We start from the raw sequence: 26,481 nt of genomic DNA, 5'->3' as shown, positions 1-26,481 counted from the left end.
TGACTCATGGGCAAGCGAGGGCAGTGATATACTGTATTCTTGCTCCTGTTTCAGAGAAAATAAAGTCTAATGAGATCTCCAGAACTGTTAGTGCAAGAACCCTAGAAACCAAACATCTGGTTACTTCCTGCGTATATCCATAGATGGGAAGACATTCAGGAAGCTGAGCGTAATGCTGGCAGGGTAATATTTTGTAGTGATGTAATATGGTGTGCGTGATAACTATGGGGCAGATGCAATAAATTAACCCTAGCATGTACATTTCCAGGCAGTTCCAGACCCATGCTTTTAAAAGCTGATTTTATAAGTGGGTTGGCATGTTGTTCTTGCATTTATACATGGTAATATTTAAAATCATACTGATTCCTATAATACGTGGCATCAGATTCCTTGTATTAAGTTATTTAGATCTTGTGCATTTATTTTTACCTGCTTTATGTAGAAAAACAGTGTTTTTTGCTCAAAAGTGTGCACTTGACACTTATCTGTGTCCTATAGAGTGACAAGGGGTGGTGTTTAGTTGAATGCGCTGCTGTGATTGGTACAGCTTTGATTATAGCACTGACCCCAAACCAACTATCCTTTTCCCAACATCCCTTGTCTGCTGTTATACACAAGTACTGTACGTTCTGTGCCTCTGACGCTTGTTTGAGAGGCACATTTAAATGACCCAAAACTGGTTCTGCATTTATATATATATATATATATATATATATATATATATATATATATATATATATATATATATATATATATATATATATATATATATATATATATATAAAGTAAGTCCGACCTGGTGCACTCACAACTGCCTAACGCATTGCCTGGGTGCTGGTCAAAATAATCATTCAAAGTATCAAAAACAGGCCGCACTCCAAGGACTTTTCAAGTGTGAAGAAACTTGTATTTTATTTTCGACGTTTCGGCGCCATAACTCGGGCCGTCACCTTCCTGAGGACGGCACGAGTTATGGCGCCGAAACGTCGAAAATAAAATACAAGTGCGGTCTGTTTTTGATACTTTATATATATATATATATATATATATATATATATATATATATATATATATATATATATATATATATATAATTTCGAAGGTTCCCGCACTCTGTCCTCGTGTGTATTCTTGTGTGTGCTTGGTCAATAAAGCATATATAAAAGTTCAAGATGGACCAGCACACCAATTTCTTCAATCACCAATATTTTATTGCAACATCACTGTGCATCCAACGTTTCGGCCCACATTGGAGCCTTTATATCCTTGATAAAGGCCCCAATGTGGCACCAATGGCCCCAATGTGGGCCGAAACATTGGATGCACAGTGATGTTGCAATAAAATATTGGTGATTGAAGAAATTGGTGTGCTGGTCCATCTTGAACTTTTATATATATATATATATATATATATTAAAATATCTTGGAGACATAGTAGGAGGATCATCTCAAGAATGATTTATTTTTTTAGGGCATCACCTTGTTTTTCATTCCATCTATTTGGTCACCTGTAACAGCTCAGTCTCTCACTCCCTCTCTACCACTTTTAAAAAGGCTTTAGCTGCACCCAAACATATCTCAGAGACAAGCAGCATTGGGCAGAACTGGCAATGTGATTGGAATGGATGGCCAGGGGCGGAACAGAATATGGTTATGGTGTAACAGGAAGTGACAAACCTGAAAAATGAAAAATGTTGGGTTGGCAACTCTTGAGACACAGAGAAAGGAAAATTTTCAAAAATTGTATATGGTGAGTTCTGATGTCATCAGTTATAAACGGTGAGTAGTGATGTCATTTCTGCCATATGACTCACTAATACTTGTGTATTATAATAAATAAAGTACCCCCAGTTGCAAAATATGAGGATATTAGAAATTACCTCGGAGTTCCATGACCTGTATAAAAACACTTGCCCGTCGGCCTCGTGTTTTTATATTTTCATGAAGCTCCTCAGTAACTTATGTAGAAGCTGGGGGGGATATATTGTAGATGACCGGTATATATCCCCATTCTTTAGGTTTTAAAACCAAGAGACACCATGTGGTTAACCAGCCATAGGTGGGCTGGACATCCAATGGTAGTTTAATGGAGGTGAGCAGCAGGTGAAGGGGGTGGAAGTTTTTCACATGTGGGAACTCACTGCTGAGTTGAACAGAAAATGCTGTCTGTCTAAAGACTGGATGTTATATGTTTGGCAAGTAAGCTATTCTTATTTTGGATTTATATACTGCTGAAGTGAAGCTGTTTTGTTTTTTGTACCACTGCTTGCTGCTGAAAGCTAATCTTCAGTTGAGAAAAATAAACAGACTGGTTTCCTTCAATCTGAAGTGGCCTGCATGTCTGGTGAAAACCCCACTGTGATCCCCCAAACATCACACTTATAATATACTTATAATTTACAAGAGGGAGTACTTGATATATGGTGAATAAAGTAAAATAAGTAAAATATAAGGATATTATAAGTTACCGAGGCGTTTCATGACCATATAAAAACACAAAGCCGAGGGTTTTTATGCAGGTCATGGAACTCAGAGGTTAATTCTAATATCCTCATATTTTGCAACCGGGGGTTACTTTATTTATTATAATACACAAGTTTCAGTGAGTCATGTGACAGAAATGACATCAGAACTCACCGTTTATAAGGATATAATTTACAGGATATTCATGGCTTTTGTGTATTATATATACATATATATCAAGTTTATATAAAGTGGACTATCAACACACAATAAACAATAAGTCATTCTGCCAAAGAGGCAAAGCTTTTAGCAATACAAATAAGCAGTGCAACCAGGCCCTCCCCATTCAGTGGTGGTTTCTGGCGCTTCTACTGTGGCTGAAATAAGCTGGCGGCAGAAAATGCTCCATGTGCCATCAGCGTTAAAGTTTTCATGACAAAATATCAACGTGACACATCACCGCACTAAATTTACACATTGTTTTCAGGCAACGGCAAACACATTTTTCTGGTGATTTTGGAAGGGAAGTGAGATATTTTGCAGCCAGCATGTCACAGTTGTTCCCCTTTCAGTGCACGGATTTGTATCAGTTATGAGGTAACCATTGCAGTCATGTAACATGGGCACATTACAGCTGTTGCTATGGACGGATAGCACAAAATGAGGCAATTAAAATAAACACAAGACAAACTCCCTTCCTGGAGAGAGAGAGTATCCAAAACTTCTTTGCGCAGGAAAAGAATATTCTCCCAAGCTCACAGGATTGTTTTTCAGGGACGACTAATATCCCCTCAGCTGGGAGTTGGGTTGGGGAGAAAACAAACTATATTCACAGTTTTCCAGTCAGCTGGAAACGGAAATAGCTCTGTGGGGGAAATGCACCACATTGCTGTTAGAATTCAGACAACTGACATTCAGTCAGGGAAAAAACATCCTCATAAAGGTATAGGGGCAAATTTACTAAAGGGCGAATTGGCTAATGCTAGTGAAAATTCGCCAGCGTGACGTCGCCGATTTACTAACGGGTGCTGACGTAAATTCGCTAGCAAATAGGACCTACTCTAGTGCTACTTCGCACCGTTACACCAGGCGAAGTTGCGCTATGGCGAAGGGACGTAACTACGCTAATTCACTAACTTGCGGATTTTACTAAACGTTACCGCTTGCGACAGACTTGCCTTTGCCACCTCAGTCCAGGCGAAGTGCAATAGAGTAGATAGGACTTGCTTCAAAAAAAGTTGAAAAACGCTGGCGTTGTTTACTTTTTTAAGGGTGATGGGCTGAAAAAGATCGTAATTTTTGTATATGGCACCTAAACTATACAGTGCGCACATGTATAGGGCAAAATAACAACTCTATTTTATTTTATGAAGCTTTCCCAGGCTTGTGTAGTGTAATTTATTTGCTGCTACATATACGTCCATTCTACATTAACTTGGCGCCGTATGCAAATTAGGCATCGCTATTGTAACTTCGCTTTGCTTGACGAATTAACGCTAGCGCAACTTCGCCTCCCTGAGCGCAACTTCGGATTTTAGTGAATTAGCGGCACCCTGGCGAAACTTCGCCTGACGAAGTGCGGCAAAGCCAAGGCTGGCGCAACTTTGAAGGTAAATAAATTTGTCCCATAGTTGTAACAGCTGAGCATACAGCTTTTAGCATTTGAGGGGATACTGGGAATTGTAGTCCATCTACAGTACTGAAGGTGTAACATGTCCGTATTAAACTTTACCTGTGGGCGACAAATCTCCCTGTGTGCCATTGCCCTAAGAAGGGATGGGCTACCCACAGAATAAACAGAGCTCCTCCTACCATCCTCTCATAACAAGTAAAGCTGGTGGGGGGGGTTGATGGGAACTGAACTGCATCAGGGAGATGTGCTAGTGATTGACTCCTAACATGCTTAACTTGGGACTTTGTTCTCTGGTTTATGTCACATAAAAAGAAAATCAGCATTTGCAGGGGGATGGGAATACTCAGGCCTTTAGGGTTCGTACTGATGAACGATTTTCCCTGTATTCCCCTGCATTCAGTTTAAATGTGTTGTGCCCCAGTAACGCAAACTATTAATTTAAGGAAAACTATACCCCAGAACAATGTTGGTTTCTATAAAAATATATTATATAAAACAACTCATATGTAAAAACCCTGTTTCATGTAAAAAAACCATTTTCATAATAATATACTTTTTTAGTAGTATGTGCCATTGGGTAATTATAAATAGAAAATTGCCACTTTAGAAAATAAGGGATCCTATGATTCACGGTGCACACAAACAAACCAAACCAATTAACAGAGTTCTGTCTTTTGCGTTCACACTTCTTCCTGTTACAGTTAGAGCCTGTTACAGTTAGAGCTGCAGTATTTCTGGTCAGGTAATCTCTGAGGCAGCACACAGACCATCACAAAATGGTGGACCAAGGCAAGAGATGTAAAAGGGCAATATTTACTTAAATACTGTATATATATACCGTTTTGGTAAGATTCTTTAATATGCCACTCAATATGATATAACCTATCTGTTGCTTAAGTATTCATTTTGGAGGTTTAGGGGCATGTTTTGACAAAGGGGCATGTTTTGACACAGGTGCATGTGAGCACCAAAGGCAGGTGGAACGCAACATGCTGTGCTCCAGCTGCATTCGGCGCTTACATGCACCTGTAAGCTCCGAACGCTATGAACTAAGGGAAGGTCATCTCCCATAGACTCCATTTTATTCATATAATCACATTGATACATGATACATTTTCTCTGCAATTAAACAGTACCCATTACTTGGTCCAAACTATGATATAATGAATCCTTATTGGGAGCAAAACAACCCTACTTGGTTTATTTAATGTTCACATGAAAATTATAGAAAGGTCCATTAGGCAGAAAACCCCAGGTCCTGGAAATTCTGGATAACGCGTACCATACTTGGGACCTTAATGCCCAATTGGGCGGGGAGCAGGGCAGGGCCAGATATTAGTTTTAATAGTATTCTTTTTCATTTTAATAGGCTGCCTGTTGGGTGCACTTTTTAAGAACTGCACACTCAACATGGCAGGGGTATCCATGCAAGTATTAAAGGGGACCTGTCACCCAGACATAAAAAGCTGTATAATAAAAGTCCTTTTCAAATGAAACATGAAATCCAAATTCTTTTTTTTATTACAGCTGTTGTAAACGCAATTAAAAATCTTAGCTGTCAATCAACTATTGCCTCCCCCTCCTCTATGCCTTAGGCATAGAGTCGGGGCAGGCAATTACTTTCACCATTCAGCACTTCCTAGATGTCACTGCTCTCCACACATTCCCCCATTCTCTTTACCATTTAATTGTGTAGCCAGTGCACGGGATAACAGTGTCCACAAAATGGCTCCTTCCTGCTTGCTATAATTATGAATTCCCAGACTGAAGGAAACAAGATTCAAATAATTTATATAGTGTGATTAAAGTTCATTTTGCTTGGCTAACATGATAAAATAGGATTTGGAACAATCTTTTCGGATGATGGGTCCCCTTTAAATTATATGTGTACTGTTCTGATGAATCCCACACATCTGCACTTAATGCTGCTTTGTTAGAACATAGAGGGAGATTCCAAAATTTCATATTTGGCAAATATAATGGAAAACTAACATGAATAAATTAGCAGTTTCTGCCTACATAACCTTAGTACATTTCTAAGATAACACATCTTGTTCATCTATACTTTTTACTATACAGTATGGCTGCATGCTGCATACAGTAACCTGTTCCTTAGAAGCTTTCATCTGATCAGTAGCAAGTTTGCAGATTCAAGAAGTGGCACAGGCAAATTATGCAAGTGACTATTTGGCATCAGGCTTTACATCTGTCAGCCCTTCTTATTATTTTTCCAGGCTAAGCTCTGGAGTGCATTTCAGAGGAAAATATGTGGAACTTCTAAATGGAGAGAAAGCGGGTTTCTGGCACATCACCAGTATGTATCTGCTCAACAATGTCCAGATCCCAAGTATAATTTTATCTGGCCTGTGTTATACTGAGCATGGGGGGTTTGAGGGACCTTTAGATTTGACTGTACAATGTTTTTCATACTTACATAAAGCTAAAAACTAGTGTTTTTCTCACAAAGAATACAGAATTTTAAAATTGTGTTTGTAGTATGTATTGTATAGTATTGCAGGTATGGGACCTGTTATCTAGTGATGGGCGAATAAATTCACCAGGTGCGAATTCACGGCGAACTTCAGAGTTTCGCCAATGGCAAATAAATTTGCGAGACTGCCACGAGAATTGCCGCATAAATTTTTTTTAGAAGCGTGTCGGAAAAGTCGCTTGCGTCAAAACCGTTGCTCGTCAGCATTATTCAGACGCCCATTGGCTTTTACGCCGACGTCAGAATTGTCAAAATTCGCGTTACGTGAATTTTTCGCCATTTCACAAATTTTGTGGGAAATTCAAGAAATTTTCGGCGAAGCAAAATGGGAAAAATCCACCCCTCGTAACCTGCCGCCTGAAACGAGTATTTCAACTCAAATACTTAGGACCTGGGATTTTCTGAATAAGAAGGGCTTTCTTTAATTTGGATCCCCACATCTTAAGACTATTAAAAAATTGTGTGAACATTAAGGGGCCCATTTACTTAGTTCGAGTGAAGGAATAGAGGAAAAAAAGTTCGAATTTCGAATGGTCGAATATGGCTACTTCGACCATCGAATGGGCTTCTTCGACCTTCGACTACGACCTTCGACTTCGAATCGAACAATTCGAACTAAAAATCGTTCGACTATTCGACCATTCGATAGTCGAAGTACTGTCTCTTTAAAAAATTGTTCGACCCCCTAGTTCGCCACCTAAAACCTACCGAGGCCAATGTTAGCCTATGGGAAAGGTCCCCATAGGCTTCCTAACAATTTCCTGATCGAAGGAATATCCTTCGATCGATGGAATAAAATCCTTCGAAACGTTCGATTATTCCTTCGATCGTAGGAATGGCGCAAAATCCTTCGACTTCGATATTCGAAGTCGAAGGATTTTACTTTGAAGGTCGAATATAAAGGGTTAATTAACCCTTGATATTCGACCCTAGGTAAATGTGCTAAATATCAGGTACAAGGTTTTATTATTACTGCGAAAAAGGGAATCAATCTGAATTATTTGATTCTAATTGGATAACAGGTTTTGGGATAACAGATCCCATAACGGTATATTATTAGTAATTTGGAACTGATAAATAACTGCATGTATATCCATAGAAATATTTTCATGTGTGCCCAATTCAGTGACGGACTGGCCCACCAGAATGACAGGAAAACTCCCAGCATCAGTGGGTCTTTTGCATCTAAATATTTAGCCTATTTCATGGTCATTCCCTATTTCTTTATGGGGGAAAATGCTTAATAATGTAAGAGAATAAATAGTAAGTCGATTAGGAGACTAAAGAGGTTGAGTGAGGAAAGGAGCAATAATAGTTTGGAAAGTGGGCCCACTGTCTAAGGTTTTCTGGTGGGCCCCTGGCATCCCAGTCCGACACTGGCCCAATTTCTCACATTTGAACGAACTTAGAGACCGTACTGCTCAGCCACTGAACAGCCACATGCTCGGATTTACTACTCATTCTAAACTACAGGCTCAGAGTCTAAACGTCACACATGGTTGGAAACCCAATTGAAAATCTTGATGCCATGGCAATGCATAAACAGGGAATCCTGATAATTAAAGAGAAAGGTTACTTCACAGGGATACCCAGAGCTTGTGGTCAACCCTACTGAAAGCTGTTTTTATATAATAGTTAAAGGGTTGCAGTTTATTATTATAATTACTCTTTATAGATCTGCTTGTTGGAAAGCCACAAGATGCATCACTGGGCACCAAACACAGGTCTCCCTGTGTTGAGACTATATGACTAAGCCATTCCTCCTACTTTTTGGTCAACCCTGATACAACGTACTGCTTCTGATGTCTCACACACTGAATAGGCTCATTATTAGAAAATTCACACCCCCTCCCATCATCACTCACATGTTTAATCTGTGTATGATGTTGATGTGTATTGTGTTATATATCATCAAGTTTGGAGAGGGTCTAGCACCATATTTGACACAACTGTCAGCTAAATTAACTGCAGTCAGTACAATATCAGTAAAGTGTTTCTAATTAAAGATAACTTGTTTATTGATGATGCGGTGTATAATCTTGCTACAAATAAGATACAAAAGCCAGAGGAGTAGTTAAAATGAATATCCAAGTTAAAAGTGTTTTTAATTTATGTATTTTTTTAAATAGGAGAATTACAAATGATTTGAGAACTTAAAGGAGAACTCTGGCTTCCAAACTAAAATTTAATTTTAAAGGCCCGCATATCACAGAAAGAAACCCCTAATATACCCATCACAGTTACCTGTTTCTTCAAAAAGTATGAATAAATGCCATTTTCTATGCTGAAATCCAGCAGTTTTTCTCTTTCTGCATCATTTGAAATCCTGGCAGGGAAGGAGGGACTTAACACTGATGTTACAAACTTCTCCACAGCTTACAGACAGCATGCAGGAATTACATAGCCCACAATGCATTGCTCTGTGATGTTCTGTTCCTTATTAAAATCATGTGTGCAGGGAATTGTGGGGTTTGGAGGATGCAATCTAAGGACAGACGGCTGCTAAAACAAAGTCACGGTAGTCAGCCAGCTCAGCAAAGTAGTCAGACAGATCAGCAGCAGAGCAAAGGTCTAGGCTTAGGGGACAGTTCCAAACCATTAAATATCATGAAAAATCTGCATATTTTTTAATTGATGTATACTGTAAATTTGCTTGAAATTATGTTTCCTTTTCAAAAAGCTCAAGTTATGTTTGTGTGGAGTTCCCCTTTAAAGGTAGAATATTTTTTGGAAGACCTTTCAGGTTTCCAGACTCTTTTCTGTGAGATGGTCAAGGCACATCATAAATTAGTTGCTTTCATTGTTAAACAATGTATTTGTTCATACCAGGAATAATTAAATGTAGGCTCTTGTGAATACTAAAATGCATGACTTTATTTTAATCAAGGGATATGATTCCCAAACTAAGGGCCAACTGGCAGTAGCGATGAAACAATAAGCCAAAAAACATATTAAGGAACGTAAATTGTTGCCGACACAAAACCACACTGAAACACGGATATATTGGGAAACATTTACTAGAATGAGCTTATTTGATTTCTCTTCAAATATAATAGCAATGGGATGGATAATGAATGCTGTGTGTTAGGCAGGCAAGACATTCCGTGGGAAAGTTTATAATATAGGATTGGACCCAATTCACCACCTGAGAAAGCTTTGTCTTAGGCAGTAGTTCTACAACGCATTGTCAGGTTATAGTAGAGTAAATGCTGCAGGAGTAGATATTTACGACTCCCTTACAAATACTGATAGTGAATGGTGGTTTTGTGGAATGGTGAATGCTGGTTATCTCTATCTCTGTAGTTCATTAACCTTTTTAGTGGGAATATTCTTTTCTTCAGATGCGCAAAGTGAAGAGGATAATGTGCTGTGCTGCTCAAATAAAAGTAACATTGGCGTGGATTTATAGCAATGTACTTGGGTTGGGATCCAATATTGGGTCCTGAGATGGCTGAGAAGAAAGCACCCAAAAGATTGGTGAAATATTGACTTTATTGGTTTGAGTTACTCGACTGTTGACCAAGGATAAAACATTCGTTTTTTTTTTACATATGCTGAATGAGAATATTAAAAGCACCTTGTTTTGTGGAGAACCCTGCTGTGAATAAAATACAGGCATGGACTTCTTGAAGTTACATTGGATGTCATTGCCGCTTCCTATAAAAAAGTTTTTGACACATCTACTATTTGAGTATTTATATACAGTTATTAGGAATGCACAAAATCTAGCATTTTTGAATTCTGACGAATACCGTATTGTCCACCAAAAATGTATTTTAATTCTTCAATGCAAATCAAAGCCCTAATTATTACACACATTGGGGCTCATTTATTAACGCAGCGCTAAAAAGAGCGCAGAGGCCTGATATTTTCCCTAGCGCATGCTAGTATTTAATAATGTAGCGCACAATACCTTACAAGTGCAATTTGTGCGCTCATGTAGACGCAGACAGAATGCGATGCGTGAAACTATATACAGATGCAAATCTGCGACGGCCGCAGCATAGCTTGTGACATTAATGGCCAATCTTTTGTGCAAAGCACATTAACCATCACAAAAGCTCCGTGTTATGCGCAATATCACGCAAATATATTAGCGATCTAAGTAGTCCTACTCTCATTTGCAGTGTATCCTACATTAGTCAACAAGATACAATTGTTAATAATGTTGATTTCTTATGCTAAGTTCCAGTTTTTGCTGTAAAAAGAGATCACTGACTTAAAATGCAATATAAATACTATCATGTGAAATGTTCAGTTAGTTTTTTGTCCGTTTTCAATGTAACAATGAAATTGTCCATGCATTTGCTCTCAGTAACATCTGTTTCCTAAATGTGCTATACGCGTAACGATAGCTCTTAGAGGGAATCCATTAATCATGGATGTTGCTGTTCAATGTCCAGATTCGGCCCAGGGTAGATCTAATCTATTATTCGGTCTAAGGATATTCTTTTTTAGCCATGCGGCTCAAAGGTTGACTATAAATTTGCTTTAAGTTTACTTGGGGATTTGGGGGATTAAAAGAGGTTGAATATAGACTGACATTGGATCTTGGTAAATAAATTTAGTGGAAAAAAGGCTGTTATAAATCACGTTATAGTATTCTTTGGAGCATTACGTGCTCATGAACAGAAGACATCTCATCAATTTGAGGCTGATCATCTTATGTACACAGGCCATTCAGCAAGCAAAGTTTCTTTTGGATTTTAGTCTAGGGGCTTCTTTTTAACAGGTATTCCACTGGTATAACTTATATACTATAAATACAGTAGTTCCAAAATCCACACACTCATCTGCTGAGGGAATTATCTTGTTTATCAAGGCAAATATAAGGGCGGAGACACACACTGCTATTTCGGGAGATTAGTCGCCCAGCGACAAATCGTTTTTCTTCGGGGGACTAATATCCCCGAAATGTAAATTGCCGGCGGGGAGTGAAAAGAGAGCCAGCAGCCATTTAGGGTGGTGGCACACGCTCAGATTCAGGTAGATTCGTCGACCAAGTGACAAATCACCATTTATTCGTGCGACTAATCTCCCGAAATGCCTTCCCACGGGATGGCACTTGGATTGCTTTGTTTTCTGAAGTCGCCTGAAGTTGGCCCACTAAGAAACTTCGGGTGACTTCGGAAGCCCTTTTTTTGGGTTTGGGAGACAGATACACTCCTCAAAGTATCATTCAGCTTTTTGTTTGATTTAATAAATTGTTTTATTACCTTCGCGTATGTGTGTGTGTGATATTAAAGTTCAGCTCCTGGGACTAAGCTATACCTTAGTGACTGTGTACATTGTTGTAGAGTTCAAAATGTACAGTAGTGTAAATTGTACACCTTTCTGTAATAAATGTGGGTAGGTGTTACACATTTCACTATATCAGCTCTCTAAAGGATACCTACTATATACATGCCAGCTGACATTATTTAAATAGAACTATAAAAGGCTATATAATGGCTACAGGCTCAGGACAACTTTACTTGTGTTATGGTATCATGTCTGTTTCCTTACCTCCATCTCTTATTTAAGTGGCAGTCCCTTTAGTTGGAGCTGAAAGGTGCTTGATGGGAAGGGGTTGGGTTTTGGGCAGATTGGGGTCTTGACTGGGTTTGTTGACATGCCATTGACGAAACAGGGCTGTTGTTTAGAACCACCATTACAGCATGCCCATGTGTTTAACTGATTTTCATACAGACTTTTCTTGGTGACACAACTCCAATTATTTTTTATTGTGATTTGCCATGATGATGTACATTCTTGTGTAACATATACCTGACCAATTGTTAACTATGTAGTAGTTAAGTAATGTGCTATAAAATCGAATTAGTAATTTATATGTCATATAAACAGATGTCTCCTTTTAAAATGTCAATGAACCCTTCATCCAAAAATCAATATTGGATTTTTACAAAAATGGAACAAAACTATCTGTATTTGGTTGTCTCTTGTTTCTTAGTTTGTTGCACACACAGGCAAACAGTCCTAAGGTTTTTGTTATCATATTGCATATTTTTTCTTACTATTTCATATTTTTATTGTGAGCTAAGACCATTTACCGAGCTTAATGAAACCAGTTAATAAACAGTGGTTACACGTTCATTTCTTTTCTTTCTGAAGTTCTCCCAAAGTTAGTATGGATAGATGATGAATTTTTAAGGGTCACTGCTTAAAAGCTTGCATCGCAGCTTAACATGGCAGCTAAATACATAAGTCATCAATGTGGTTTTACTTGATCTTCCTATATATATATATTTTTTGATAAGAGAGAAACTCAACTTGAGGCTACACTGATTGACTTTTAATGCACAGTAATTGAAAGCATGTGATAAAAAAAACCCTTTATACTATATGTATGTGTAACTGCTGTGTAAAACATTTATGTTCCATAATGAAAGTGTGGGTGTTCCCCTAAAACTGGCCATAGATGAAAAGATCAAGTCATTTAGTCGATCGGACAGGTTCGAAGATTTCTGTCGGTTAATGGTAATTTCTCTGCATGCATTGCCTATCTGATGATATCAATGGGTGACTGTCACTTGTCGGACATAACTTTCATACAATTGCTGTCATGGGCAGAATATTGTCGAAATTGTCTGATTTACTACTTTATTTAATCTGAATGGTTGGTGGCAGGTCGGAAAATTGCAACGTCCGATCATTTGTTGGATACAAGGCTACAATCTGCATGTCTATGGCCTGTTTAGGGCAGTGGCACACGGGAAGATTTCTTTGGCCCGTGATTTTTTAGATGTGGCTGCGTCTCCTGAAAAAATCCCTCTCCATTGCCGTTAATAGGAGTCGCTGGCGGTATGTCCAACTGATCACTTAATTGCCTGAAGTTTCCATTGGAGGCATGTTCAGGTCATTAAATGATCAGCTATGCGTATCACCAGTGATTTCAATTATCGGCAATGGAAAGGCATTTTTGGGAGATTTGTCGCTTATCCGCGTCCGCGTCTAAAAAATTTGCAGGCGACAAATTTTCCCGTGTACCACTGACCTTAGACTTACTTAGAACAACAAGCTGCTGTCCAGGGTGCTGGACCTCATTATTGGTCCTTTCAGCTTCTCTTCCCCCTTTGCTTACACTCCAATAATGATGCTTTGACGCCTACAGTGGTTATAATTGTGAGCTGCCCTTACTAATGTAGGAGGGCAATGAGTATGAACTGTTAAATATAACAGAAAAAAAAATACAAAGAATAACTGAAAGGAGCTATATCATGGACCCCTTGTGTGTCCAGGTGCACACATGACCCTAATTAATTGCTGTATATTTCCAAATTTTTGGGATTGGGAGCAGACTAGAAGGGTGGCCTGTGGAAAGTGTAGCGTAGAGGCCTCACATCTCATTAATCCTAAACTGCCAGGGTTAGTGGCTGCATTATTTGGCTAGGGCAAATCCTATCTGAAGCTCTATGGCTGTGATTGCTGACTAGCAGCATATGCAATAACATTGGCCTGACTGCAGGGTCCCTATTGTTTTGTTCTTAGTTAATTAAAGGAGACATTTTGTGTTAAAAATAAGAATGTACCAGTGAGTTATACTTATTTAGAATTGTGCTTAAAAAAGTAGTGTTTCAGGCTGATTTATTGAATATTTCTGCAAAAACCCTAATAATCCTTCCCTTCCACTTTCTGCTCCCTGAATTCCCACGCTGTGCAGGGGAGCTGGTGGCTCTCAGCTCACTGCAGTGTAGGACAGGAACCAATCAGCAGCTAGCAGGACCTGATAGGGAACTGAAGCCTGTCTGTAATTGTGTGACTGCAGGGCTGTGATTGGCTGTCCCCCTCCTACTGTACTTCTGTCAGGGACCGGACACGCTCACCCCTTATTTGAAACATTGACAGGGACCAGAGAACATCTATAGGGAGCTCTAACAAAGGGATAATGTCAATTTTTAGCACCGTGTAAAAGCAACACCATATATTACTCATAATTGCCTACAAAATTAGTTTTTTTTCCCCATTTATCCTATGTGTCTCCTTTAAGGTCACCCAGTGTCCTGGGGTCAATGATTTTATCAAGTGTTTTAAATGGAACAAACCAAGAAATAATACAAGCGCTTGTTGTATTCATTGGCTTGATCAGTCACAGTGCAAGAACTATGGCAGTGCAGCACCCATGTGCAACTGTTGCAGCTAACCCTCTCCATGAACAGCCCCAGAACTTTGTATTTTAATTGTAGCAATTTAAGTGAGAAAATGGTGAGGGCACATAAGAAGCAGTGTGTGTGTGTGTGTGTTGCAATGTAACCTTGTATTTCTATTATCAATGAGAGATTGCAGGAAAGCCCAAGGATCCTTTCCTTCTATAAAGCAAACAAGTCCAATTTATTAATGCTTGGCCTCGGTACGCAGCGCCCCCTGGTGAGCGCAGACGCGAAGTGCGGATGCAGAGTCGGAAAGTGGGTGAGGCAAGTGGCTGGAGATTGGTGAGGGAGGAGCTCCGATCTGCTCTCTCTCTCTCTTCTGTTTTCAGAGTCCCAGCTGGCACTGCAAGGAGGGATTTACTATTGTCTAAGGCAGCTGAAAAACAAAAAATACATTGCCTGTATCTGATCAGCTGTAAATCAGTCAGGGGAAGCAGAAGCAGCGGGCTGCGGAGGCAAAACATGTCTTACCAGGGGAAGAAGAACATTCCTAGGATAACAGTAAGTCCCATCCTTTCTCTGCACCGAGACAGCTCTTTAACATCACAGCCGCACAAAATTACACGGGAGACGCAATGGGGAGGGTTTGCGCGAGTGCGATTTGTCGCAGCCTCCAGTTTTTTGTTCTTTTTTGTTCTTTTTTTTCTGCCTGTCTCAGAAAAATGCGACTGACAGCTTTACATCGGGTAAAATCGTTCCCTTCTGCCGACCCCCTGAGCCCAGGTTTATAGGGATTCGTTTAAGAAGGCGAAATCGGCCTTTATTTGATTTAATCGCCGGGAAGGAGATCTCCCGATTGATCGTCGGCTGCCGGGGATACTGGGAGTTGTGGTCCTGCAGCCGGACAGTCACATAGTGGGATTCCAGGGCATGAGCAGGTGCAGTGATCTATTATAAGATCTATTATAAGGCTTGTGGGTGCTGGCCTTGTTACTGCCTGCTCTGTACCTAGTGTGGCTATTATAGTCAGTGAGGGTTATTATGGAAAGTGTAGGCACTGGGCTTGTCCTGGATTTAGTAAAACATGACAGATCTACAGCTGGGAAGGGGGCTGGTCCTCCATGCACCACCCAAGGAAACACAGGACTGCATTTCATTTCTGAGAGGGATGAGGGTTTTTTTTCTCCCCCCACTCTCCTCCACTGCTGATACCCTGGGCATGGACAGTGATTTAATAATAAGGGAAAGGCAATAGAGGTCCTAGAACCCTCAAGACCCTTTATCGTCAGATGCAAGATGTGCACTTGGGCTTTGTCTTTGCTGAATTTAATTAGACCTTTTGTAGGGTGTGGGGGGGGGGATGCACAGGGAGTGGAGCAGGAGGGCTACTCCATTTCTGCACATCAGACAAAGGGAGCATGGTCTGAAGGGAGGGGGGGGGTCTCTGATTTACTGCCCCGTCCACAATGGGATTATATTTTTCTCTTTATAGGACTCTCCATTTTGTAAATTATCATTGCCTTTTATTAGATTTTTTTCTTTCTTTTGGAGACGGAGGGAACATTTGTTAATCGAATATATGGGTGTCCCCATAGTATCGTATGAATCCTAATTAAATATATATATATGGCTGTGTTATTTATAGTAGGAAATACGTGCACCTTTATCGATCCAGTTCATGCAGGGAAATGGCGATTCTTCTTATTAAAACTCCCAGACAAGCACCCCAGAACCCTACAATACAGCTGCACCCCAGAACCCTGCAATACAGCTGCTCCCCAAAACCCTGCAATACAGCTGCACCCCAGAACCCTACAATACAGCTGCACCCCAAAACCCTGCAATACAGCTGCTCCCCAAAACCCTGCAATACAGCTGCTCCCCAAAACCCTGCAATACAGCTGCTCCCCAGAACCCTACAATACAGCTGCACCCCAAAACCCTGCAATACAGCTGCTCCCCAAAACCCTGCAATACAGCTGCTCCCCAAAACCCTGCAATATAGCTGCTCCCCAAAACCCTGCAATACAGCTGCTCCCCAAAACCCTGCAATACAGCTTCTCCCCAGAACCCTACAATACAGCTACACCCCAAAACCCTGCAATACAGCTGCTTCCCAAAACCTGCAATACAGCTGCTCCCCAAAACCTTGAAATAAAGCTGCACCCCAAAACCCTGACATACAGCTGCACCCAAAACCCTGCAATACAGCTGCACCCCAACTCCGTATGCATGCCGTGACTTAGTGGCACTGTGCAGGATAGAAGCACGTTATGCTGTTACTGGCTTCCATTGGTGTTACATATATTTATATATTATATAATTGTGTCGCTCATAGGAAAGCTAAGCAGGTGCAGCTGCGACAGCCAGATAACATTGCGGTAGTTACAACTGCCTTTTCATTCATGAATTAGAGAGGACAGGGTATGTACAAAGCACATTAATTAGATTTCCTCAAAAGCATCCATATTAGGCTGCCAAATACAACCTCCTGTTCCTAGAAAGGCAGGGGACACTGGCATCATGATATAATAAATCCTGGGCATTTAAGAAAAATAATAAATCAATAATCATTAAGCAACGCTATAGACTAGATGTATTGTTCACTCTTGCCAGAACAACCTCATTGCCAAATAATCACATAAGATTGGCATGAGGTGTGGCATGCTCTGGCTAGTCATATAAAAATGAGGCTGCCAAGGTGATGGGAGTTGCCACAGATCACTTCCTACTGTACATCACAGACCTATAATAATCACCCTTATCTGTAGCTTTTCAGTAGTATAATTAAAATATAAATTTATAATATAGTAACAAAAGGAAGAGTCACATATTTAGGTTTTATTAAATATGTACTTAATATTTGTAAATAATTACAGTAATATATACAGTATGAATGCTGTTCTTCTGTTACAATTTCAATGTATAATAATAAAAAAACCTTTTTCTTATATGTTTTGAGTAGCACCATCCCATATCCTTTGTGCTGTGTCCCATGAGAGACAGGAATCCATTTACTGTTAATTTAAAGGCATTCTAAAAGGTGCATCTAACTTGCCACACCCTGCCAGGCACATTCGGCTCTTGGTATTTGGACGCTGTCTAATACTCTTTTTTTTTCCCATTTTCATCCAGGTTCATAAAATGCTCAGAATATGAAAATATGTTGAAACAATCATATTTAAACCAGAGTAATGTTGCACATACATTATTGTTGTTATTATAGGTCTGTTCACAAGATGCTTGTTGAGAGCATCAGTAAGTGCTAAATACAGAGAAGTTACCATGGCAACTCATCTGGTGAGGAGCAAGGGAGGCCCCTCCTTTGGTGCAGCTGGTGCAAAATGTCTAGGGGGCTCTGTGCTGAAAAGCCGAGTGGCTGCATTTGCAAATTCCCCAGTTTCTTGCCTGATAAAATTCATTGCATTAATTTCAGTCTTTTTTTTTTATTAAGTTCTTGCATTTACTATTCTGCTGAATGGTTTTAGGTAGGGATGCACCGAATCCAGGATTTGGTTCTGTATTCGGTCAGGATTCGGCTTTTTTCAGCAGGATTCAGATTCGGCCGGATTCTTCTGCCCGGCTGAACCGAATCCGAATTTGCATATGCATATGAAGGGGTGCGAAGGGTTCGGCCAAATCCGAAATAGTGGATTCGGCACATCCTTAATTTTAGGGTTAAGGTCTTGTGATTAAGGGTAAGAATTTTCTGATTTGTTGGGGGTGCAATAAAAATAAGAAAGCAGCAGCAAATGTCTAAATCAGTGATCCCCAACCAGTAGCTCGCGAGCAACATGTTGCTCTCCAGCCCCTTGAATGTTGCTCTCTGTGTCCTCAGAGCAGATGCTTATTTTTGAATTCCAGGCTTGGAAGCAAGTTTTAATTGCATAAAAAGTAAGTATAGTACCAAGTAGAGCCTCTTGTAGGCTTCCAGTCCACATAGGGGCAACCAAATGGCCAATCACAGCCCTTATTTGGCACCCCATGGGACTATTTTATGCTTGTGTTGCTCTCCATCTCTTTTTACATTTGAATGTCGCTCACGGGTAAAAAAAGGTTGAGGACCCCTGGTCTAAATGCAGAATGGGGTGTATGAATTGGCTGTCCCCCTGGGATAAACAAGTAGCACAAGCGAGACAATCATATGCTCATATCCTCTAGTATTCTGTTTGTAGAATGTGGGGTTCAGAATATGTGACCTTCACAAATCTCACTTAACCGCCTTCTACTATAAATTGCTGCCTAGAGCCTGCTAAGGGTCTGCAGTCCTTATTTTGGTGAAATCTGGATCCTGATTGCCCTTATTCAGGATCGACTGTCCCAGTTTGCAGAGCAGGAAAGGGGCAGGGTTTACCTAAAATGTGAATGGATTAAAGGGGACCCATCATGCAAAAAATTATTCCAGATCCTATTTTATCATGTTAGTCAAGGAAAATGAACTTTGATTACACTGTATAAATTATTTGAATTTTGTTTCCATCAGTCTGGGAATTCATAATTATAGCAGCCATTTTGTGGACAGTGTTATTAAGACAAGACTGGCATCATCTCAAAATCTTGTTTGTACACCAAAATGGGGGACCTTATGTCCATCCTCATGCAGTGGCTTACAATTAGACAATTAAATAGTAAAGAGAGAGGGTGAATGTGGGGAGAGTAGTAGTTCTGAATGGAAAGTGAAAGTAATTGCTTGCCCCGCCTCTATGCCTTAGGCATAGAGGAGGGGCAGGCAATATTTGATTGACAGCTGCGATTTTAAATGAGTTTCCAACATCTATGAATGCTTTAATAAAAAAAAATAATTTGGGTTTGATGTTTAATTCAAAAAGGTTTTTTATTATATAGCTTTTTATGTCTGGGCGACAGGTCCACTTTAAGGCAGATTATCACGGGTGTAATTGGGTATGGACAGGTAGATCATGGATATGGTCTAAATCAGGGGTGCCCAAAAGATAGATCAGGATCTACCAGTAGAGCTTTAGCTGGTGATCAGTAGATCTCAAGACACTGTCAACAAACAGCTTGTCTAAATCACCCTCTTGTTTCATGCTTTTCCTTCAGATATTTATTATGTTATGAGAAATAGAAATAAATATAGCAATATACAATTTCTCATGAATCAATATTTGAGTATTTTTTTCCATGGAACAGAATGCTAATGCTTTTATGGATGGAGATCATAATGGGAAATGACTAAAAGCAGACCTCGCATTGGTAAGGTATGGGCACTCCTGTATCTAAATAGTCATACTTCTTTGTCTCTATTAGAAGGGATTCTTGTATCCACAAGGAATAAGCCCACGTATATTTATCTACAGGTAGTAACCAATGTATTCTGATCCGCCAGAAATAGAGCCTAATATAAATACAGCATCATTCTCAATATTCTGGCAGATCTTTGCACTGCGCAACCTGTCGATGTTATATATATAAATGATGATGATGATCTTTGGAGGCAAGATGTCTTATAAAGAATAATATAACAAGGGAAAGGATTGTGTTTCATAATTGGGACAGACACAATGTATGTATTTCTGGTTTTAATTATACTTGCTTTACCTGCCTACAACATAGAATCCTGTTTTAGTGAATGGTTATTGGTGTGCTTTCTCTGCCTAACTTTGTTCTTTGTGCAGACAGCCTAACCTTGCTGTTTGTGAGTATGGCATAGCGAATTGCTGACTCATGCTGGAATCAGCCAATTAGAGCAAATGAATTAGAATAGCCAATTAGAGCAAGTCAATTAGAAAAGCCAATTAGAGCAACTGGAAACAATGTTTGGTTTGGAAGCTCAAAAGTAAGCTAATTACTATCTAAATAGAAAAAAAAAATGAAGACCATTCGTGAAAAATATTTATTTAAACATCCACTACAGTTTTTTGTATATTTGCATATTAATGATAGTTCATAGTTGCTGTATGTTTTACTTATACACATGTAGGGTCAAATTGAACACAGGCACCCAGGCCACTAGGGATCAAGTAGAGATTTTGGATAAACAAAGCCAGTGTTGTTTCTTGTCGGCTGATGGGGAATTATATCTGAAGTGCAGTGGAATGTGCTCATTGGCAGATACAGCATAATGTGCAATGGGGAATTGAACCTGACAGCAGCTATCATGCAAAATACTAGGGCAGGGTGCATCATGGGTAAAAACATTGGTACTTCAGGATTTTCTTTAATTAAATGTATATTACTTTTTTTTTTTTTTAAAAATCCATGCAAATATTGTACCAATTTTGTCATTTTTTTTTTTCGATTGACTGGCTTTTACTTGGTAATACTAAGCCCCCAAGGCTTATTTACTACCCACTCAGCAGGGTGCAAAATCCAACACTTATGTATAAGGCCTATGTATAATGCTCTGTAAAGTATTGGTTAAAACATCAACGGTGATTCTGTCAATAGCAACCAATCAAATCTTTGTTTTTGTTTTCTGATTTGTAGGTGACTGTTGAAATCTAAATGCTGATTGGTTGCTATAGGCAACATCACCAGTGATATTTTACACAGTAGGATATATAGGCCCCTCTGATGCACGGCACCTTATTTTTTCCTGTTATGCACCCGATCCTACACTTAGGGGCAGATATATCAAAGGTCGAAGTAAAAATTCTGATTTGTAAAATAGAATTTCGAGGTAATTTTAGTGTATTTCGACTAGGGAATAGTCCAAATTCCAAATGTTTTAGCCTACGGGGGACCTCCTAGAACCTATTTGGAGTCATTTGGTGGACTTTGAAAAATCAAAAAAAAATACTTAAATTCGAATACGATCCGAATTAGAACCGAACGATCGAAAACAGCCTATTCACCCGAAGTTAAAAAAATTTGATTTTTTAAAATAAATTTCGGTCTGTCTTTTTTTATTCGAATTTCATGGTGATGGGAGTTTAAAAAACTCCCATTACCTTTAAATTCGACCCTTGATAAATCAGCCCCCAAGTGCCCAAATGCTGTCATGGAGCATACAATCTGTGTTTCCCTGGTGAATACAGTGCTGCCTGTATTTGGCAGTGTTGTATTCATTAGGGTTCTGTCTCATAACTTGCACATTATTCACAGGGGTTATTCTAGTCACTGAGTCACCTTGTACCTATTAGATATGTGTGTGTGTATAGCAGGTAGTTTTTTGGAAGAGAGTTTTAATTAAACGAGTGTAATGAGAGGAGCATGCCAGTGCAAAGTACAATTATATACTTGGGTGCAACCAGACACAATCACATAATATTTAACATATAACATCCATGTACACAGTTTTTTTCCAGAGAGTAAATATACCAGTTTAAATAACTCTAAGGGGGTTATTTATCAAAATTCGAATTTATCTCAATATTTTCTGCTACAAACTCCCAAAAATTTGCTTTGTGGGAAAAAATCTTATTTTCACGATTTTTTCATCCGATCTTCATGATTTGTTTGGAATTTTCACCCGAAAACTCCGAAAACTTTGGGGTAAAAAATCATTGAGACTTCTCCCATTGACTCATATGCAACCTCGACTTTTCCATCCTCGGAGTTTAATGAATTCCGCAAAATCCGTGATTTTTTTAAAAGTCAGATTTTATATATAAAAAAAATCACAAATTTTTTGTATTCGGAGTTTAGTAAATTATCCCCTAAATGAACAAAAGCCAATGGCCTTCCAGAAAAGTTCTTATAGGACAAATTAGCCATCAGTTCCCAAAGTCCAGTCCATAATTTCTTAATGGGATTATAATTATCATCACCATGACTTTGTGCCATACATTTTTATTGTATATACCATATAAACTCGAGTATAAGCTGATCCGAGTATAAGCCGAGGTACCTAATTTTACCTACGAAAACTGGGAAAACTTATTGACTCTAGTATAAGCCTAGACACAACTACAGCCCTGTCTCCCAGCAGCGCACATTCCGCCAAAGAGACCCCCCCAGCGATCAACCGGACTTCTTTGCAAAGTTGATGGTGACAGAGAATTGCCAAACGTATGACTGTGTGCATTGTCCCACTGTCCCACTACCATGTGCAGAGGGTGCTGTGTGATATTGCCATCACTGTTAATCTTTCGTATAACCAACAGAGGGTGCTGTGTGATATTGCCATCACTTTTATTCTTTCATATAACCAACAGAGGGCGCTGTGTGATATTGCAGTCACTGTGAATCTTTCATATAACCAACAGATGGCGCTGTGTGATATTGCAGTCACTGTTATTCTTTCATATAACCAACAGAGGGCGCACTGTTATTCTTTGATATAACCAACAGAGGGTGCTTTGTGATATTGCAGTCACTGTTATTCTTTGATATAACCAACAGATGGCGCTGTGTGATATTGCAGTCACTGTTATTCTTTGATATAACCAACAGAAGGTGCACTGTTATTCTTTGATATAACCAACAGATGGCGCTGTGTGATATTGCAGTCACTGTTATTCTTTGATATAACCAACAGAAGGTGCACTGTTATTCTTTGATATAACCAACAGAGGGCGCTGTGTGATATTGCAGTCACTGTTATTCTTTGATATAACCAACAGAGGGCGCACTGTTATTCTTTCATATAACCAACAGATGGCGCTGTGTGATATTGCAGTCACTGTTATTCTTTGATATAACCAACAGAGGGTGCACTGTTATTCTTTCATATAACCAACAGAGGGCATTGTGGGATATTGCAGTCTCTCCCCAAGTGAACTGTTGGTATAGGAATGATTAAAAGTGACTGCAATCTCAGCTACTTGGGTCGGGTACCGCTGACCCGAGCCGAGGTAGACTTTTTCAGCACATTTTGGATGCTAAAAACTCGGCTTATACTCGGGTATATACGGTACAGTGAATCGATTCCTAATGTCAGGTAACTGACAGTGGCCTAGAGCTTTTGCATGAATCAGCAGAAAATATGTATACCTGCTTAATGTTTATATGATTTTCTAGTAGACTTACGGAATGAAGATCTAAATTACAGAAAGATCTGTTATCCGGAAAACCCAGGGTCCCGAGCGTTCTGGATAACAGGTCCCATACCTGTATAGAATTGATAAGATGTTAAAGTACCACATTTTAGAATGGTGCGTATTTTGGTGCATTCAATGGGATTTTCATCCAAGAGTAATTTACAGCGTAGGTATAGACGAGCAGGTATAGTGTATACTCCCAAATGCTGCTTCATAATAGTGGATTTTCTTTACTATATTTTAAAACAATATACTGCACCCAATTTCGTAGTGTCCAGTTACATTCGGGAAGATGGAGCAGGGTGGAGCAGCATGATGCTGTATTTTCAGGAGGCAGTAATTAGCGTTATTATGACTCACTTTTAACAAATTGTAAATTTATATGCTTACAGTAAGCTTCAGACTCGATATTAAACTGTCATTGTGGGATATTTATCACTTAATATGATATATAAATTAGCCTTTAATGTGTTTAAGCGAAAACACTGAGTAAATAGTAACAACATGCGTTTCCTGCTGAGTGTTGTACTCTTTGGTGAGCAGACATTCTTTATGGTATTCGTTCAGGATTCAGCATAAAAAGAGAACATTTGTATCCCCTACAATACAGTGGAAGTCCCCATGAGTTAGTCATATATTCATAGTATTCTTTAGATATGCAAAATAACAACTGCAGCAGTGGCCCTTATTATTATTTTATTTTTAATTCTTTATTCAGGTTTCTCAAAATATGTTAAAACAGCATTTGCTCACATTAAAAGTTACAGGTGGAATGTAAAGCCAAATTAAAATATTTACATGGTAGTGCTGTCTCATTTCAGTTTATTATCCTATAGCATACAGAAGCAACAGGGCTTCATCATTATGTGTATAACTATATGCAAATCCTTCCTTATTTAGAGTTGCAAAATATGTAAACTGTTAGAGGAGTCCAGTACAGTGCCATACCTCGTTTATTACCTATTGTTTGTATATCTGGGATTTACTTATTATATTCCTTAGACATCAAGTCTAGAACATCAGCAAATACCCAGTAAAACATACCTCCCAACTGTCCTGTTTTTCGTGGGACAGTCCAGATTTTGACAGTTTAACCCGCAGTCTGGGGTTTGTTACTGAAATGTCACGACTTTCTCTTTGATCTCCTGCACTGAATAGCCAGAAAAATGTACAAAGTTTCTTATTTAAATGGCTTTTGGCATTGAGCCCAGAATAGATACAAATAAGTAATTATAACTATTTAAGATAAGCAGGTCTCTTGGGGAAACTGTGATTTGCAGGGTAAGAGCACACGCTAAGATTCTGGGAGATCTATCTATCTATCTATCTATCTATCTATCTATCTATCTATCTATCTATCTATCTATCTATCTATCTATCTATCTATCTATTTTATTATGTCTATACATATACAGGTATAATATATAATATTATAATATAATATTCCTTATCTTGAAACCAGTTGTCTAGAAAGCTCTGAATTACCGGAAAGCTATCTCTTATAAACTCCATTTTAATCTAATTTTTAAAAATGATTGGTAACTAAGCTGCATGAAATAAATAACTGGTGGAAAAAAAATACAGTTGGACTTATTTAATGTTTAAATGATTTTTGGCAGACTTAAGGTTTGGTGATTCTTATCCAGAAAACCTGTCCCAAGTAGGGTTACCAACTGTCCGGTTTTCATCCGGACAACCCGGTTTTTAGAAAGGCTGTTCATTTGAAAACTGCCTGTTCAGATTTCCAAATTAGGAAATCTGGACAGGACATTGAAGTAAATGGCATGGTGATCAGCCAATGGCTGATCACCACTTCTCAAGCCCCACGCATGCCATTATCAGCCCGCTCCTACAGCTGTGGTCCTGCCCCTACATCACCTGCCCTGCCCCTGATACCACCTGCCCAGAGTTGGACAAACAAAAAGGTGGCAACCCTAGTCCCAAGCATTCTGGATAATAGATCCAATACCTGTACTGTATATATGCTGCATATTGAAATGCTGATCACAGTGGTAGATCATTGCCGTTTAGCTTGATCTAGTTTTCTATACTTTGCAGCTTATATTGCCATTTTTTTTATGATTTATAGAATAACTTCCATGGGCAAATGTACCTGCTACAATCACATGAAGCTACATGTCTCTATGATATTTTTAATAAATATAATTTATATAGATATCTTGTTTATGCAATTATATGATCCCTGTGTCTAGACAAACTTGCTGTTTTATAGCAGTAATAGACTCAGGGCCGCCATCAGGGGGTGACAGGGGGGAGAGTTGTAGGGGGCCCGAGGGTAAGGGGGGGGCGGCCACGCCACACTTACTTGATTAGCTGGGCCCCCAATCTTTCTGAGAGCTGCTGACTTCGGGAAGGCATGGATGTTTAAGGGGCCCTGGCCACCAATTTCCTTATAATGTGGGGCCACCCTGGCCACCAATTTTTTTCTCATGTGGGGTCCTAGCCACCAATATTTTTTAATGAGGGGGCCCTGGCCACAAATGTTATTTTATGGGGGGGCCTGACCACCAATATCTTTTTATTTTTTATTAACATGTGGGAACCCTAGCCACAAATAATTTTTTTGTTTTTTTACTGTGTGGTGGGGAGGGCGGAGCTGTAGGTGGGGCTTGCGGTGGGCGCAGCCCAGGGGGCCCAGAAATTTTTGTCGTATGGGGCCCTGCCATTTCTGATGGCGGTCCTGAATAGACTTATATGCAATGAAGGATTATAAGTATTTCTATGACATGGATATTACAGCCATTTTTCAGCATTGGATGGAAATGAGTTGGGATGTTCTATGTAACGTGTAGGAAATGTTTACATTTTCCTGTTATATATTTTCCATGTTAGATCCCTGGATGC

The 26,481-nt window shown here is 39.3% G+C and overlaps 1 protein-coding gene across 2 annotated transcripts in view; it reads left to right on the top strand.

Moving 5' to 3' along the window:
* The window catches only part of dpysl3.S (dihydropyrimidinase like 3 S homeolog), a 93,483-nt gene that overhangs the window by 31,504 nt on the left and 35,498 nt on the right, over positions 1-26,481 (top strand). The window contains 1 exon segment of one of the 2 annotated variants that reach the window (NM_001086642.1): positions 15,038-15,235. The exons of the other annotated variant lie outside the window; for it this stretch is intronic. Within the exon segment in view, the coding sequence (NP_001080111.1) occupies positions 15,197-15,235 (39 nt within the window). The 5' untranslated portion in view covers positions 15,038-15,196. 2 annotated transcript variants of the gene reach the window in all.

This window comes from Xenopus laevis, chromosome 3S (assembly GCF_017654675.1).
Source record: "Xenopus laevis strain J_2021 chromosome 3S, Xenopus_laevis_v10.1, whole genome shotgun sequence".
Classification (NCBI taxonomy): Eukaryota; Metazoa; Chordata; class Amphibia; order Anura; family Pipidae; genus Xenopus; species Xenopus laevis.
Note: the sequence above shows the minus strand (reverse complement) of the source record. Positions and strands in the feature narration are given on the sequence as shown.